The sequence below is a fragment of the Coregonus lavaretus genome (genome assembly GCF_964263955.1).
Source record: "Coregonus lavaretus genome assembly, chromosome: 14".
Classification (NCBI taxonomy): domain Eukaryota; kingdom Metazoa; phylum Chordata; class Actinopteri; order Salmoniformes; family Salmonidae; genus Coregonus; species Coregonus lavaretus.
Window position 1 is genome coordinate 47494221 of NC_140001.1, and position 16709 is coordinate 47510929.

At 45.3% G+C, this 16709-nt stretch overlaps 1 protein-coding gene across 1 annotated transcript in view; it reads left to right on the forward strand.

Annotated features, from left to right (window-relative positions):
- The window catches only part of cntrl (centriolin), a 55593-nt gene that overhangs the window by 5043 nt on the left and 33841 nt on the right, over positions 1-16709 (forward strand). Inside the window, exons 2-9 of the mRNA XM_084177458.1 lie at positions 9160-9313; positions 11179-11851; positions 12103-12292; positions 12498-12653; positions 12894-13073; positions 13450-13557; positions 13809-13953; positions 14168-14310. Of these exons, the coding sequence (XP_084033584.1) occupies positions 9205-9313; positions 11179-11851; positions 12103-12292; positions 12498-12653; positions 12894-13073; positions 13450-13557; positions 13809-13953; positions 14168-14310 (1704 nt within the window). The 5' untranslated portion in view covers positions 9160-9204. The remainder of the gene's footprint in view (positions 1-9159; positions 9314-11178; positions 11852-12102; positions 12293-12497; positions 12654-12893; positions 13074-13449; positions 13558-13808; positions 13954-14167; positions 14311-16709) is intronic.

Sequence of the window (16709 nt, forward strand, 5' to 3'; positions counted from 1 at the left end):
TGTATGATTTTAAAGTAATTAATTTGCATTTTATTGGATGACATAAGTATTTGATACATCAGAAAAGCAGAACTTAATATTGGTACAGAAACCTTTGTTTGCAATTACAGAGATCATACGTTTCCTGTAGGTCTTGACCAGGTTTGCACACACTGCAGCAGGGATTTTGGCCCACTCCTCCATACAGACCTTCTCCAGATCCTTCAGGTTTCGGGGCTGTCGCTGGGCAATACGGACTTTCAGCTCCCTCCAAAGATTTTCTATTGGGTTCAGGTCTGGAGACTGGCTAGGCCACTCCAGGACCTTGAGATGCTTCTTACGGAGCCACTCCTTAGTTGCCCTGGCTGTGTGTTTCGGGTCGTTGTCATGCTGGAAGACCCAGCCACGACCCATCTTCAATGCTCTTACTGAGGGAAGGAGGTTGTTGGCCAAGATCTCGCGATACATGGCCCCATCCATCCTCCCCTCAATACGGTGCAGTCGTCCTGTCCCCTTTGCGGAAAAGCATCCCCAAAGAATGATGTTTCCACCTCCATTCTTCACGGTTGGGATGGTGTTCTTGGGGTTGTACTCATCCTTCTTCTTCCTCCAAACACGGCGAGTGGAGTTTAGACCAAAAAGCTCAATTTTTGTCTCATCAGACCACATGACCTTCTCCCATTCCTCCTCTGGATCATCCAGATGGTCATTGGAAAACTTCAGACGGGCCTGGACATGCGCTGGCTTGAGCAGGGGGACCTTGCGTGCGCTGCAGGATTTTAATCCATGACGGCGTAGTGTGTTACTAATGGTTTTCTTTGAGACTGTGGTCCCAGCTCTCTTCAGGTCATTGACCAGGTCCTGCCGTGTAGTTCTGGGCTGATCCCTCACCTTCCTCATGATCATTGATGCCCCACGAGGTGAGATCTTGCATGGAGCCCCAGACCGAGAGTAATTGACCGTCATCTTGAACTTCTTTCATTTTCTAATAATTGCACCAACAGTTGTTGCCTTCTCGCCAAGCTGCTTGCCTATTGTCCTGTAGCCCATCCCAGCCTTGTGCAGGTCTACAATTTTATCCCTGATGTCCTTACACAGCTTTCTGGTCTTGGACATTGTGGAGAGGTTGGAGTCTGTTTGATTGAGTGTGTGGACAGGTGTCTTTTATACAGGTAACAAGTTCAAACAGGTGCAGTTAATACAGGTAATGAGTGGAGAACAGGAGGGCTTCTTAAAGAAAAACTAACAGGTCTGTGAGAGCCGGAATTCTTACTGGTTGGTAGGTGATCAAATACTTATGTCATGCAATAAAATGCAAATTAATTACTTAAAAATCATACAATGTGATTTTCTGGATTTTTGTTTTAGATTCCGTCTCACACAGTTGAAGTGTACCTATGATTAAAAATTACAGACCTCTACTTGCTTTGTAAGTAGGAAAACCTGCAAAATCGGCAGTGTATCAAATACTTGTTCTCCCCACTGTATATTTTTATATAGCCTAGCTGTGGATTGTGTGTAGCCCAATCACAAGGCATGTCTACAGCGGTGGCGTGTATTCATGAATACCAAGGGAAGCCAGGTGTCACGATCGTCGTATACAGAGGAGGACCAAGGCGCAGCGTTGCAGGCAAACATACTCTTTATTTAGCGATTACACGACAAAATAAACAAAACGATAACGTGACAGTTCACGGTCTAACACCAACCAACTAGAAACAAGATCCCACAACCACTGTGGGAAAACAGCCTGTATAAATATGGTTCCCAATCAGAGACAACCAGCAACAGCTGACACTCGTTGCCTCTGATTGGGAACCAATCTGGCCAACATAGAAATGCAACTACTAGACAAACAAATGAAACGCACACCCTGGCTCAACATACAAGTGTCCCCAGAGCCAGGGCGTGACAGTACCCCCCCCCCTAAAGGCGCGGACTCTGACCGCGTCAACTAAATACCACAGGGGAGGGACCGGGTGGGCACTCCGCCTTGGCGGCGGATCCGGCTCCGGGCCTGTTCCCCACTCCCTCTCCAACCCCCCAAAGTACCCCTGGTCCGGTCTGGCCCCGCTGACCGGAGCTGGACTGCACACTGGTGGAGCGGATTGCTCTAGCTCCGGCGTGAAGCAGCTGACCGGTGCCGGACCAGGCACCGGTGGAACAGGCACGGGCCGTGCCGGACTGACGACGCGTACCATAGGCTTGGTGCGGGGAGCAGGAGCGGGCCGGATCGGACTGGCGACGCACACCACTGGCTTGGTGTGGGGAACAGGCACGGGCCGTGCCGGACTGACGACGCACACCACTGGCTTGGTGTGGAGAGCAGGAGCGGGCCGGACCGGGCTGGCGACGCACACCACTGGCTTGGTGTGGGGAACAGGCACGGGCCGTGCCGGACTGACGACGCACACCACTGGCTTGGTGTGGAGAGCAGGAGCTGGCCGGACCGGGCTGGCGACGCACACTACTGGCTTGGTGTGGAGAGCAGGAGCGGGCCGGACCGGGCTGGCGACGCACACCACTGGCTTGGTGTGGGGAACAAGTACGGGCCGTGCCGGACTGACGACGCACACCACTGGCTTGGTGTGGGGAGCAGGAACAGACCGGACCGTACTGGGGACACACACCACTGGCCCTACGCAGGGATCTGGAACGGGCCGGACCGGACTGGTAACACACCCCAGTACCTCTCGCCGTGCCTCTACACCTTCCTTCCCCTCTTTGACCAGTGGCCCCCGTAACCTGGCGGCCTCCTCTGCCAACCCGCTGGGCTGCTCTATCGCGGTCTCCTGCTGCCCCGTCGTCCACGGCGTTAGCCCCCCCCTAAAAAAATTCTGGGCTTCTCTCCTACCCGTGGACCAGGTCTCCATACTTTTCGCCAGCCTTTCGCCCTTCTGCTTCCTCATCAAGCCCCTCTCTTGCTCACCCGGCTTGACCCAGTCGAGGAGGCGCTGGATATCCGCCAGATATTTCCCTGGCGATGGCTCCTGGACCCGCTGCTTGGTCCAGTCTTGGTGGGATCTTCTGTCACGATCGTCGTATACAGAGGAGGACCAAGGCGCAGCGTTGCAGGCAAACATACTCTTTATTTATCGATTACACGACAAAATAAACAAAACGATAACGTGACAGTTCACGGTCTAACACCAACCAACTAGAAACAAGATCCCACAACTACTGTGGGAAAACAGCCTGTATAAATATGGTTCCCAATCAGAGACAACCAGCAACAGCTGACACTCGTTGCCTCTGATTGGGAACCAATCTGGCCAACATAGAAATGCAACTACTAGACAAACAAATGAAACGCACACCCTGGCTCAACATACAAGTGTCCCCAGAGCCAGGGCGTGACACCAGGCTTCCCCCTAAAATTGACAAAAATAAAAAACATATTAAAAACATTTCTTTTGTCTCTGTGCTTCATAATTGTCCTTCAATTCGCAAGAGGCTGAATGTATCTCAACAGAGAAAGCATCCGAGCGAGTGAAACAGCGCCCCTCTCTGTATGTGAAGCCCATCTATCTGATGCTGTCTTGTCAAAAATAATATGATATTGTTGAAAGCATCCAAGCGAGCAAAATATAATATTATTTTTGACCAGACACCATCAGATAGTTGGGCTTCACATACAGAGAGAGGGGAGCTGTTTTACTCGCTCTGATTCTTTCAACAATATCATATTATTTCTGACAAGCCAGCGAGCATTTGGCATACCTTGGTGATAAATAAAAAATAATAATAGCCAATCAGCGTTGCGCTAAACTGAGTGAGCCCAACTGTGAATGGTCCTGGCAGATTAACCAAAAAAGGGTTAAACAAATAAAAATAGATTTTATATTTGAGATTCTTCAAATAGCCACCCGTTGTCTTGATGACAGCTTTCCACACTCTTGGCATTCTCTCAACCAGCTTCATGAGGTAGTCACCTGGAATGTGTTTCAATTAACAGGTGTGCCTCTTTAAAAGTTAATTTGTGGAATTTCTTTCCTTCTTAATGCATTTGAGCCAATCAGTTGTGTTGTGACAAGGTAGGGGGGTATACAGAAGATAGCTCTATTTGGTAAAAGACCAAGTCCGTATTATGGCAAGAACAGCTCAAATAAGCAAAAATAAATGACAGTCCATCATTACTTTAAGACATGAAGGTCAGTCAATACGGAACATTTCAAGAACTTTGAAAGTTCAATTGCAGTCGCAAAAACCATCAAGCGCTATGATGAAACTGGCTCTCATGAGGACCGCCACAGGAATGGAAGACCCAGAGTTACCTTTGCTGCAGAGGATAAGTTCATTAGAGCTACCAGCCTCAGAAATTGCAGCCCAAATAAATGATCTCACTCAATACATTTTTATAGAAAGTTAGCAAAAATAGGTAAGATCTTGCTACCATGGAAAGGTAAATACCTGTCTATTTGTGGAAAAATCACCCTGATTTAACTCTTTAGTATTATCCCAGTTTACCTATTTGCTTATGGTCTTGCCTACGCCTAGCTAACAGTTTTTTTAATTATATGAGAAAAAAAGATTCCATTTTATTTGGAACGGCAAGCCAGACAAAATTAAACGGGCCTATTTACAGTGCCTTGCAAAAGTATTCATCCCCTTGGCGTTTTTCCTATTTTGTTGCATTACAACCTGTAATTTAAATGGATTTTTATTTGGATTTCATATAATGGACATAAACAAAATAGTCCAAACTGGTGACGTGAAATGAAAAAAATAACTTGTTTCAAAAAATTCAAAAAAATAAATGACAGAAAGTGTTGCGTGCATATGTATTCACCCCCTTTGCTATGAAGCCCCTATACAGTGGGGGAAAAAAGTATTTAGTCAGCCACCAATTGTGCAAGTTCTCCCACTTAAAAAGATGAGAGAGGCCTGTAATTTTCATCATAGGTACACGTCAACTATGACAGACAAAATGAGATTTTTTTTTCCAGAAAATCACATTGTAGGATTTTTAATGAATTTATTTGCAAATTATGGTGGAAAATAAGTATTTGGTCAATAACAAAAGTTACTCAATATAGACCCTTTGTTGGCAATGACACAGGTCAAACGTTTTCTGTAAGTCTTCACAAGGTTTTCACACACTGTTGCTGGTATTTTGGCCCATTCCTCCATGCAAATCTCCTCTAGAGCAGTGATGTTTTGGGTCTGTCGCTGGGCAACACGGACTTTCAACTCCCTCCAAAGATTTTCTATGGGGTTGAGATCTGGAGACTGGCTAGGCCACTCCAGGACCTTGAAATGCTTCTTACGAAGCCACTCCTTCGTTGCTCGGGCGGTGTGTTTGGGATCATTGTCATGCTGAAAGACCCAGCCAGGTTTCATCTTCAATGCCCTTGCTGATGGAAGGAGGTTTTCACTCAAAATCTCACGATACATGGCCCCATTCATTCTTTCCTTTACACGGATCAGTCGTCCTGGTCCCTTTGCAGAAAAACAGCCCCAAAGCATGATGTTTCCACCCCCATGCTTCACAGTAGGTATGGTGTTCTTTGGATGCAACTCAGCATTCTTTGTCCTCCAAACACGACGAGTTGAGTTTTTACCAAAAAGTTCTATTTTGGTTTCATCTGACCATATGACATTCTCCCAATCCTCTTCTGGATCATCCAAATGCACTCTAGCAATCTTCAGACGGGCCTGGACATGTACTGGCTTAAGCAGGGGGACACGTCTGGCACTGCAGGATTTGAGTCCCTGGCGGCGTAGTGTGTTACTGATGGTAGGCTTTGTTACTTTGGTCCCAGCTCTCTGCAGGTCATTCACTAGGTCCCCCCGTGTGGTTCTGGGATTTTTGCTCACCGTTCTTGTGATCATTTTGACCCCACGGGGTGAGATCTTGCGTGGAGCCCCAGATCGAGGAAGATTATCAGTGGTCTTGTATGTCTTCCATTTCCTAATAATTGCTCCCACAGTTGATTTCTTCAAACCAAGCTGCTTACCTATTGCAGATGCAGTCTTCCCAGCCTGGTGCAGGTCTACAATTTTGTTTCTGGTGTCCTTTGACAGCTCTTTGGTGTTGGCCATAGTGGAGTTTGGAGTGTGACTGTTTGAGGTTGTGGACAGGTGTCTTTTATACTGACAACAAGTTCAAACAGGTGCCATTAATACAGGTAACGAGTGGAGGACAGAGGAGCCTCTTAAAGAAGAAGTTACAGGTCTGTGAGAGCCAGAAATCTTGCATGTTTGTAGGTGACCAAATACTTATTTTCCACCATAATTTGCAAATAAATTCATTAAAAATCCTACAATGTGATTTTCTGGAGAAAAAAAATCTCAATTTGTCTGTCATAGTTGACGTGTATTCACCCCCCCTTGGCATTTTTCCTATTTTGTTGCCTTACAACCTGGAATTAAAATTGATTTTTGGGGAGTTTGTATCATTTGATTTACCCAACATGCCTACCACTTTGAAGATGCAATTTTTTTTGTGTGTGAAACAAACAAGAAATAAGACAAAATAACTACTTGAGCGTGCATAACTATTCACCCCCCCAAAGTCACCTTTTGCAGCAATTACAGCTGCAAGTCTCTTGGGGTATGTCTCTATAAGCTTGGCACATCTAGCCACTGGGATTTATGCCCATTCTTCAAAGCAAAACTGCTCCAGCTCCTTCAAGTTGGATTGGTTCCGCTGGTGTACAGCAATCTTTAAGTCATACCACAGATTCTCAATTGGATTGAGGTCTGGGCTTTGACTAGGCCATTTCAAGACATTTAAATGTTTCCTGTTAAACCACTAGAGTGTTGCTTTAGCAGTATGCTTAGGGTCATTAGCCTGCTGGAAGGTGAACCTCCGTACCAGTCTCAAATCTCTGGAAAACTGAAACAGGTTTCCCTCAAGAATTTCCCTGTATTTAGCGCCATCCATCATTCCTTCAATTCTGACCAGTTTCCCAGTCCCTGCCGATTAAAAACATCCCCACAGCATGATGCTGCCACCACCATGCTTCACTGTGGGGATGGTGATCTCGGGGTGATGTTGGGTTTGCGCCAGACATAGTGTTTTTCTTTGATGGCCAAAAAGCTCAATTTTCGTCTCATCTCGCTCTGGATAAGAGCGTCTGCTAAATGACTAAAATGTAAATGTAATGTATGTAAATGACCAGAGTACCTTCTTCCATATATTTGGGGAGTCTCCCACATGCCTTTTGGCGAACACCAAACGTGTTTGCTTATTCTTTTCTTTAAGCAATGGCTTTTTTCTGCCCACTCTTCCATAAAGCACAGCTCTGTGGAGTGTACGGCTTAAAGTGGTCCAATGGACAGATACTCCAATCTCCGCTGTGGAGCTTTGCAGCTCCTTCAGGGTTATCTTTGGTCTCTTTGTTGCCTCTGATTAATGCCCTCCTTGCCTGGTCCGTGAGTTTTGGTGGGCGGCCCTCTCTTGGCAGGTTTGTTGTCGTGCCATATTCTTTCAATTTTTTTATAATGGATTTAATGGTGCTCCGTGGGTTGTTCAAAGTTTCAGATATTTTTTTTGAACCCAAACCTGATCTGTACTTCTCCACAACTTTGTCCCTGACCTGTTTGGAGAGCTCCTTGGTCTTCGTGGTGCCGCTTGCTTGGTGATGCCCCTTGCTTAGTGGTGTTGCAGACTCTGGGGCCTTTCAGAACAGCTGTGTGTTTATATACTGAGATCATGTGACACTTAGATTGCACACAGGTGGACTTTATTTAACTAATTATGTGACTTCTGAAGGTAATTGGTTGCACCAGATCTTATTTAGGGGCTTCATAGCAAAGGGGGTGAATACATATGCACGCACCACTTTTCCGTAATTTATTTTTTAGACTTTTTTTGAAACATGTTATTTTTTTCATTTCACTTCACCAATTTGGACTATTTTGTGTATTTCCATTACATGAAATCCAAATAAAAATCCATTTAAATTACAGGTTGTAATGCAACAAAATAGGAAAAACGGCAAGTGGGTGAATACTTTTGCAAGGCACTGTATTTGCGAGAAAAAAAACATATGGGGGATTGGAAGGGATGCAGGCAATTACATTGATGGAAGTTACAATCTATCTGCAATATTAAAGCTGATCTACCCCCTAAAAAAATACTATTTTTTAATTTTTTTAAATGTCAAGGTGTCTGAATACTTTCCGAAGGCACTGTATGAACCAACAGGTTATAGAGCAAACAACGTAATTATCACAAAACAGGTTGTAATATGGCTTTTTTTTCCTTGCTTTGCTTCCCTGTTGATTTAACCTATGCACCGCTACTGGTCTACAGTCGGGAACGCGCTGCAAATATGTCAGTGAACAGCATGCAGCCAAAACAGGCCTTTAGCAATATTTCAAATACAATCGCGGGAAAACACAGATTCTAAAAGCAAATGGCTCCTGCTGAACAGTGAGAACTAATCTGCCTGTAGTCTACCAAATATGTTATCAAGTTCCAAATAGGCCTATTGAGCGAACAGCATTGTTTTATAAAGTTAAACAAGAGAGACGCTTTTGACACAAGGGCATCAGGCATCGCCGGTGAGTGAGCTGTGCATCATTGGGTGAGTCAGTGAAACTGGAAAGCTTTTTTTAGGACTATAATTTCCTCCTCATATTGTACAATATACATCCCCACACGCCTAGGCTATTGATGGATTGACGACAAGGTCGTTTTTATTGATCGCAGATTCTCAGTTTGTCGGTGTCAAAGTAGGCTGTCATTTCAATCATTTGTGAGGTATTAAAACAAATTCAGCTAAAGTTTTCAGTCATCTAAAATGATGTAGAAATGCGTTTATAAAAAGCAAAAAAAAATCTGTACCCTAGGCTACCCACTTTTTCCCTCGTGTGTGCAACTTCTGCAAGCACCTACTGCTCTATGCCAGTACGCAAAAGCGATGATAATGCATGAAATGCTTTATGGGTTCCGGTGCCTCAGAGCCCTCCAGGTCACCCAATTTACAAATTAAACATTGAGTAACACATTATTACAAACACACATGCATTCATATTTTCATTACAAAATGTATTGATTCAATTTGAAGTTGTCATGCTGAAGTATGGCTGTACCTTCAGTAATAGGAGCATAGGGGTGAATGCTAACTTCCCATTTAAGTAGAATTGTCATCTTCTATTGACATCATTGACAGTAATAGGAGTGTATATTGACCTATTGTCTCCGGCCCCTGTCCATCCTCCCCTCTCCAGGCCCATGTGAAGGCTCAGGTGTCCAGGAAGAGCCAGCTGCTGGACATGATGAGCAGGAAGCACCGGGAGCTGGAGGGCCGGCTGGACGGCATGCTCTCCCGTATCGCCAAGGAGACCGAGGAGATCAAGGACCTGGAGCAGCAGCTGACCGACGGTAAGGGGGACTAGAACTTGATGATGTATCCTGAGTCCTGTTCATTAGGCACAAAACGGAAGAAAACCAATTGATACGGGGAGGGGCTTACCTGAACATGTTCAGTTAGAAACGCTTTCCTTTGCAAAACGTTTTCCTACTAAAGAGAGCTGCTTCTGGTTGGGTTTAAAGTTTTTAGTTTATTAGGATCCCCATTAGCTACTGCATATACTCTTCCTGGGGTCCACATAAAACGTACAAATACATGACAAAGTACAGAACAGTTAAACACAAGAACAAAAGTTATAGATTGGAAAGACCCCAATAGACAACAAAAATACTATTTACACACTATTCATATATACATATTCTTAGATACAGTGCAGTTAAATTAGATCTTTAGAAAGCGGAGAGGCACTGTGATACAATATGTTTTTTAAAGCTAAACTTGTTTTTGTACATAGTCCCTCCCTTTTTAGAGGACCAAAAGTATTGGGCCAAATTCTCTAATGTGTATTAAAGTTGTCAAAAGTTTAGTATTTGGTCCCATATTCCTAGCACGCAATGATTACTGAACATCAAGATTGTGTGACTACAAACTTGTTGGATGCATTTGCTGTTTTTGTTTTTCTTTAGTTTTATTGTAAATAAGAATATAATATGTTTCTAAAATAATAGAATGAAGAATATAATATGTTTCTAAACACTTCTACATTAATGTGGATGCTACTATGATTACGGATAGTCCTGAATGAATCGTGAATAATGATGAGTGAGAAAGTTAGAGGCATAAATATCATACCCCTCCAAAAAATGCTAACCTCCCCTGTTATGCTAACCTCTTACCATTACAATGTCTTGTGCGTCTGTAACTTTCTCACTCATCAGTATTCACGATTCATTCAGGACTATCCGTAATCATGGTAGCATGCACATTAATGAAGAAGTGCTTAGAAACATATTATATTCTTATTTACAATAAACGTGGCTCCAAAATGAAACAATACAAATGTGTATTGTCTCAAGCTTGATGTAATCATTGCATGCAAGGAATATTGGACCAAATATTAAACTTTGGACTACTTTAATAAACATATGTGAATTTGTCCCAATACTTTTGGTCCCCGCAGTCATTTTATAATTTCAAATCCAAAGTGCAGGAGTACAGAGCCAAAACAACAACAAAAAATGTATGCAACTAGATTATACAAGTGGTTAGACATTTTCAACACACAAATGTTTCTTAAAAAGACTAGAAGAGAAGTAGTCATTTTCTCCTCAACCATGAAAGACTATCATGCATGTTGTTGATGTTAGGTCTGTGTGTGCAGTTAAGGGCAAGGTGTGCTGCTTTGTTTTGAGCCAGCTGGAGCTTTGCTAGGTCTTTCTTTGACACTATTAAGATGGGACAAGATCAGAGCCTGAACAACTAGTACAGTTGATCTTGGTGTCAAAAATGCAGAAGATCTACTAAATTGGTCCTTAGTAGGGTATGTTCATAGCAGTTGTACGTACATTATATAATTACGCCGTTCACCCTATTTGTTTATATGATAATGTCTAAGATAATGTGGCATCATGTGCAAAGCTGCAGCTTTAACACATCTGCATATATCCCAGACAGCCCCCCCCCCCCCCCCCACCAAAAGTCCCACTAACCCACTAATAGAGATACCTTGAGTTGAAGACACAATAGCTTCCTTGTTTCAGAACTCTAACCCCCCATTATTATTCAGAGCTCTTTCAAACTCACATTAAACCTGCCAGGCCTTGCTGTGATCCTTGTCTTCTAAATACCTGGAATAATTGCTATTTAGACTCCCCACCATTGTCCTTAATATACCACAATGGATAATCAACCAATGGCACTACCCCCCCCACCACAGGTCAGATAGCAGCCAACGAGGCTCTGAAGAGGGACCTGGAGGGTATCATCTCTGGCCTGCAGGAGTACCTGAGCGGGATGAAGGAGCAGGCCCGGCGTGCCCAGGCAGACTGCCACCACCTGCAGAGGGAGATGGAGGCCCTACAGCGCTGCCTGGATGAGAGCCAGGAGCAGCGCCGCTTGCTGGAGATAATCACCACTGCCAACGATACAGACAAAGCACAGCAGCAGCAGGAGCTGGATGCGCTGAGGAGGGAGAACGCTGAGCTGCGGCGGGCACAGGGTCAGATCAGCGCCTACGAGGCGGAACTGGAGAGCCAGCTGCAGGAGCGCCACACTGAGGCGGGCCAGCTAAAAGAGGAGCTGGGACGACTGCGCAGGCTTAGCCAGTTGGAGCACGCTGCCCTGCAGGCGGCTCTGGACAAGGAAAGGCAGTCCAAGGACAATGCCCAGGCCCAACTGCAGCTGACTGCAGAGAGTGAGCAGCAGAGGGAGGAGCTCCTGGAACAGCTCACTGCTCTACAGGAGGACAAGGCCAGCCTGGAGGAGCGTGTGGGTGCTCTGCAGAGTGCTCTACAACAGGCCCGGGGAACATTGCTATGCCCGCAGGAGGTGCAGAGGTGTCTTGAGGAGATGATCAGGACCATCACCTCAGGGCAGCCTGGCCACATCAGGTGAGGGAGTCTCCCACTGTTCACCTCCAGTGAGATTGGGACCATATAGTTGGGTAAAGGACTTGCCACAAATCCTAAGTAAGGGAGATAGCCCTCAGTGGCGCTGCACCATGCTGTCAAATAAGTTATAATGGTAAAGATAGGGTATGGGCTCAACTCTATGATTGGGACAAACACATGGTTTATAGAGTTAGAGAGTGGCAAGGTGTTGGACTCATCATCACCTGCAGTACTACTCTCTCTCATGTTAGCAGGACGAGCAGAGAAGGGGGCGTGGTGGGCCGCAACCTGGAGCGGCTGCAGCGGGAGGTGCTGGGAGTAGTGTCGGCAGCCCAAACAGACCGGGACCAAGCCCAGCAGGGCCAGGCTCAACTCAGTCAGGAGCTGGCCTCCCTCCTAGAGCAACACAAGGCAGCCTGCCAGGCTGCAGCACAGGCCACGGTGAGTCTCTCCTCTTTCCACCACCTCCATAGGCCACTGGTAGGGTGAAGTTGGGTCAGTTTCGCATTGGGGGAGAGGAAGCTGATCCAAGATCTGTACCAAGGGAAAACTTCGCTCCCTGGGAGGAGGGAAGCATCTCTGATTGATTTGTCACTGCTGTTGTTTGACTTGTTCCCTGTTGTTCATGGCATGTCCCACCCACCAGCAGGCAGCAAAGAGACTCGGTGAGGAGGAAATACTCTGGCTCCGGGAGGAACTGCAGGAGGCGCGAGAGCTCCAAAAACTGACAGGCCAGCGGCTCCAGGAGGCTGAGGACAAGCGAGGGCTTTTGCTCGCTGAGCTGGAGGAACAAGACAAACAGGTCAATACTTTCACTGGTCAAAGGATCTACAAGGCTTATAAGTATAACACACACAGGGAAAACAACATGTACCACTAGAGCTACTATTTAGAAACCATTGTGGGAATGTATCACATCATAATTATAAATGAGTTATTGCTGAATGAATGGATATAGACGGACGGATAGACAGACAGATAGATGGAGAGAGAAATTGACTGACTCACTCACTCACTGACTGTAGGTTCTTGTCTCCCCCAGATGGAAGTGGGCGAGTGTCGCACTCAGCAGCAGCTGCGGTCTCTGGACATGGAGCTGCGGGAGCTAAGAAGCTCCTTCACAACGGCAGACAAGATGGCCGCCCAGCAATTGAGTGCCACCAAAGAGCAGCTCAGCTCCTTACACACCACCGTGGAGCAAATCAACCAGGAGAGGGCTGAGGTGGGCGTCTCTTCAGAAACAGAAACACCTATAGGCTGCATCCCAAATGGCACTCTATTCCCTAGATAGTGCACTACTTTTAACCAGAGCCCTATAGGACTAAATAAATCGCCCTAGACTAAATAACTCGCTCTCAACCTTTCATCGTCATATACTTTTGCGGTGCCGTCTGTGTGTAGAGAGACTGTTAGACTAAAGAGAATAGCTATTTTTGTCCTCAATTTCTCCCTTTCGTTCTCTTCTTTCCTCCTCAAAATCCTCCTCTCGGACCTACTCTTTCAATACGGTTGAGAAGGAGGCGAGGAGTTAGGATGAGAGGAGTCGAGGAAAGACTAATTAAGATCAAGGCAATCTATTTGTGACTGTGTTAATGCAGGATGCGGAGGAGCTGGAGGGGTCTAGGGTTCTAGCAGCCGAGATCACTCAGAACCTGACCAAAGCCGAGGCTGAGATCCAGCTGCTGCAAAATCTACTGAAGGACAGGGTACTAAAAAAAGCTAGGACTACAACTCCTGCAGAAACAATGGCAGTGTCCCAAATGGCACCCTATTCCCTATATAGTACACTACTTTTGACCAGGGCCCATAGGGCTCTAGTCAAAAGTAGTGCACTATGTAGAGAATAGGGTGCCATTTGGAACAGACCCAGTGACATGTTGTACATGAATAGAGATGTACTCTTATTTCACAATGTTTGTGCTCACCTGAGTAAGATTTGAAGTGTTCTTTCCATTAGATGCATTTGATGGACCGAAATATCCTGGGGGGTATTTCAGACAACAGCATCCAACAGCAGGAGCTGGATCGACTGAAATTGGCCTTGACCAGACAAGAGGCCCAGACTAAGCGACTGCGGGAGCAGCTTGCCCTGGCTAGAGAGAGTTAGTCGGCTGAACAGTTGTCTTTTAGCCCTTTTTGTTTTAAGTCAGTCTTAACACCATAAAAACACCCCAATTAACCTATTAGGCCTAGCCTTGTATGTCTTTCTGAAGCTTCGATGCCTGCATTAAAAAAATTATGTAATGTACTTTATTGCACTATAATCCACTTTGTTGTTATTTTGTTGACATCCAGGATGTGACTTTGACTCCACAGAGAACAGCGGGCACCTGGAGGAGCTTATGGGGGAGGTGGGGGCTCTCAGGGAAAACCTGGTCCAGCAGAACCAGGTCTTATCCAGCCTCAGAGACCCTCACAGGACCAGGGGTCACTGGTACTACGTCCCATCATCCACAAATGTAAGGAACCACCACCACCACCTACCTACCTCCCTGTGACTGTTTTAGTAGTTGATGGTTATACTTAATGGGATTGTCGGAGTGTGTTTATGACTGCTACCTGGCTGCAATCTCAGAAGAACCCAGAACCAAATTGAGCTAGCTAATTCAGTTTCCTTCTGGGGAAGGAAACCACCTTCATGACATCCTGATTCGACAAAAGATATAGTGATGCACCGAAACATCAAAATAACATAAGTATCAACGCCTATATTTATTCAAATTAGTTTTTTCCCTGCCAAGAAGTTTCTTAAATCCTTTGTTGTTGTTGTAATGAATTATTTACAGTCACGTTTGTTTTCATCATATTTTAAATAACTTGTAGAAAATACACTTTATGCCACTGTCATAAAGCATTATGGCCATCCTGTGTCACTTTACTTGGACACATTTAATTTGTCACATGCGCCGAATACAACGTGTAGACCTTACCGTGAAATGCTTACTTACAAGCCCTTAACCAACAATGCAGTTCTAGAAATAGAGTTAAGAAAATATTTACTAAATAAAATACAAAAATAAAATTAGGCTAGGCCTAATAGGTGAATTGGGGTTTTGTACGGTGTTAAGACTGACTTAAACAAAAAGGGCTACAAGACAACTGTTCAGCCGACTAACTCTCTCCAATTAGGCCTATCTGGCTTATATGATCCTATCACCTACATTCCCTTTATATCAGTCATCAGTCAACAAGTGTGTGTCTTGTCCTGCTCCTGAAATCTGCTCCTGCTTTCATCCCAGTCATCATCAGCAGAGCATTGGGGTAGATGCATGTCTGACATCAACGTGAGCGCAATTACAATATCGTTTAACATGGTGTATTTCAAAAATATGTAACATAAACATACTGTTGACACAGGCTATGGTGTGATCGAATGTTTTGCCTTGTTTTGTGGGTTTTGACACTTGTGTGTGTCATAACCAGCAATGAAATAATGCAATATGTGTCACAACAGGTCTAAATATCTATCATGACAGTGTTATAACATGTTATGACAGCTGTTATGGCATATTATGACCGTGTGAGTTGAGTGAGAACACATTCTCATTTACAGCAACGACCTGGGGAATAGTTACAGGGGAGAGGAGGGGGGAATGAATGAGCCAATTGGAAGCTGGGGATGATTAGGTGGCCAAGATTGAATGAGGGCCAGATTTGGAATTTGTTTGGTAGTGTCCGAACCGTTTGGACTATAAACTAATGGTGTTCTCTGTTTTGCCATACGACCCCCATAAGTGTCACGGGACTCGACTGAAGGTAACCAGTACCGTTTTTTTTTTTTTTTTACTAATGGAAGTATGTAGGTAGTTTTTTGCCTACCCCAAAAAAGGGGTTAAATACACTACATGACCATAAGTATGTGGACTTGCTTCCATTCAGCCACAAGAGCATTAGTGAGGTCAGGCACTGATGTTGGGCGATTAGGCCTGGCTCGTATCATCCCAAAGGTGTTCGATGGGTTTGAGGTCAGGGCTCTGTACAGGCCAGTCAAGTTCTTCCACACCGATCTCGACAAACCATTTCTGTATGGACTTCGCTTTGTACACGGGGGCATTGTCAATATGAAACAGGCAAGGGCCTCCCTCAAACTGTTGCCACAAAGCTGGAAGCACAGAATCCCGAGTGGCGCAGTGGTCTAAGGCACTGCATCGCAGTGCTAGCTGTGCCACTAGAGATCCTGGTTCGAGTCCAGGCTCTGTCACAGCCGGCCGCGCCCGGGAGACCCATGGGCGGCGCACAATTGGTCCAGCGTCGTCCAAGGTAGGGGAGGGTTTGGCCGGCAGGGATGTGGGTTCGTTTCCCACAGGGGGCCAGTATGAAAACAAAAAAAACATTCACTAACTGTAAGTCGCTCTGGATAAGAGCGTCTGCAATTTTTTAAAAATAGAATTATAAAAAATTATAAGAATCATCTAGAATGTAATTTTATGCTGCAGCGTTAAGATTTCCCTTCGCTAGAAATAAGGGGCCTAGCCCAAACCATGAAAAACAGCCACATACATTATTCCTCCTCCACCAAACTTTACAGTTGGCACTATGCATTCGAGCAGGTAGCGTTCTCCTTTCATCCATCAAACCCACATTCGTCCGTCGGACTGCCAGATGGTGAAGCGTGATTCATCACTCCAGAGAACGCGTTTCCAGAGTCCAATGGCGGCGAGCTTTACAACACTACAGCCGACGCTTCGCATTGCGCATGGTGATCTTAGGCTGCTCGGCCATGGAAAATTTCATGAAGCTCCCGACAAACATTTCTTGTGCTGACGTTGCTTCCAGAGGCAGTTTGGAACTCGGTAGTGAGTGTTGCAACCGAGGACAGAATATTTTTAAGCGCTATGCGCTTCAGCACTTGGCGGTC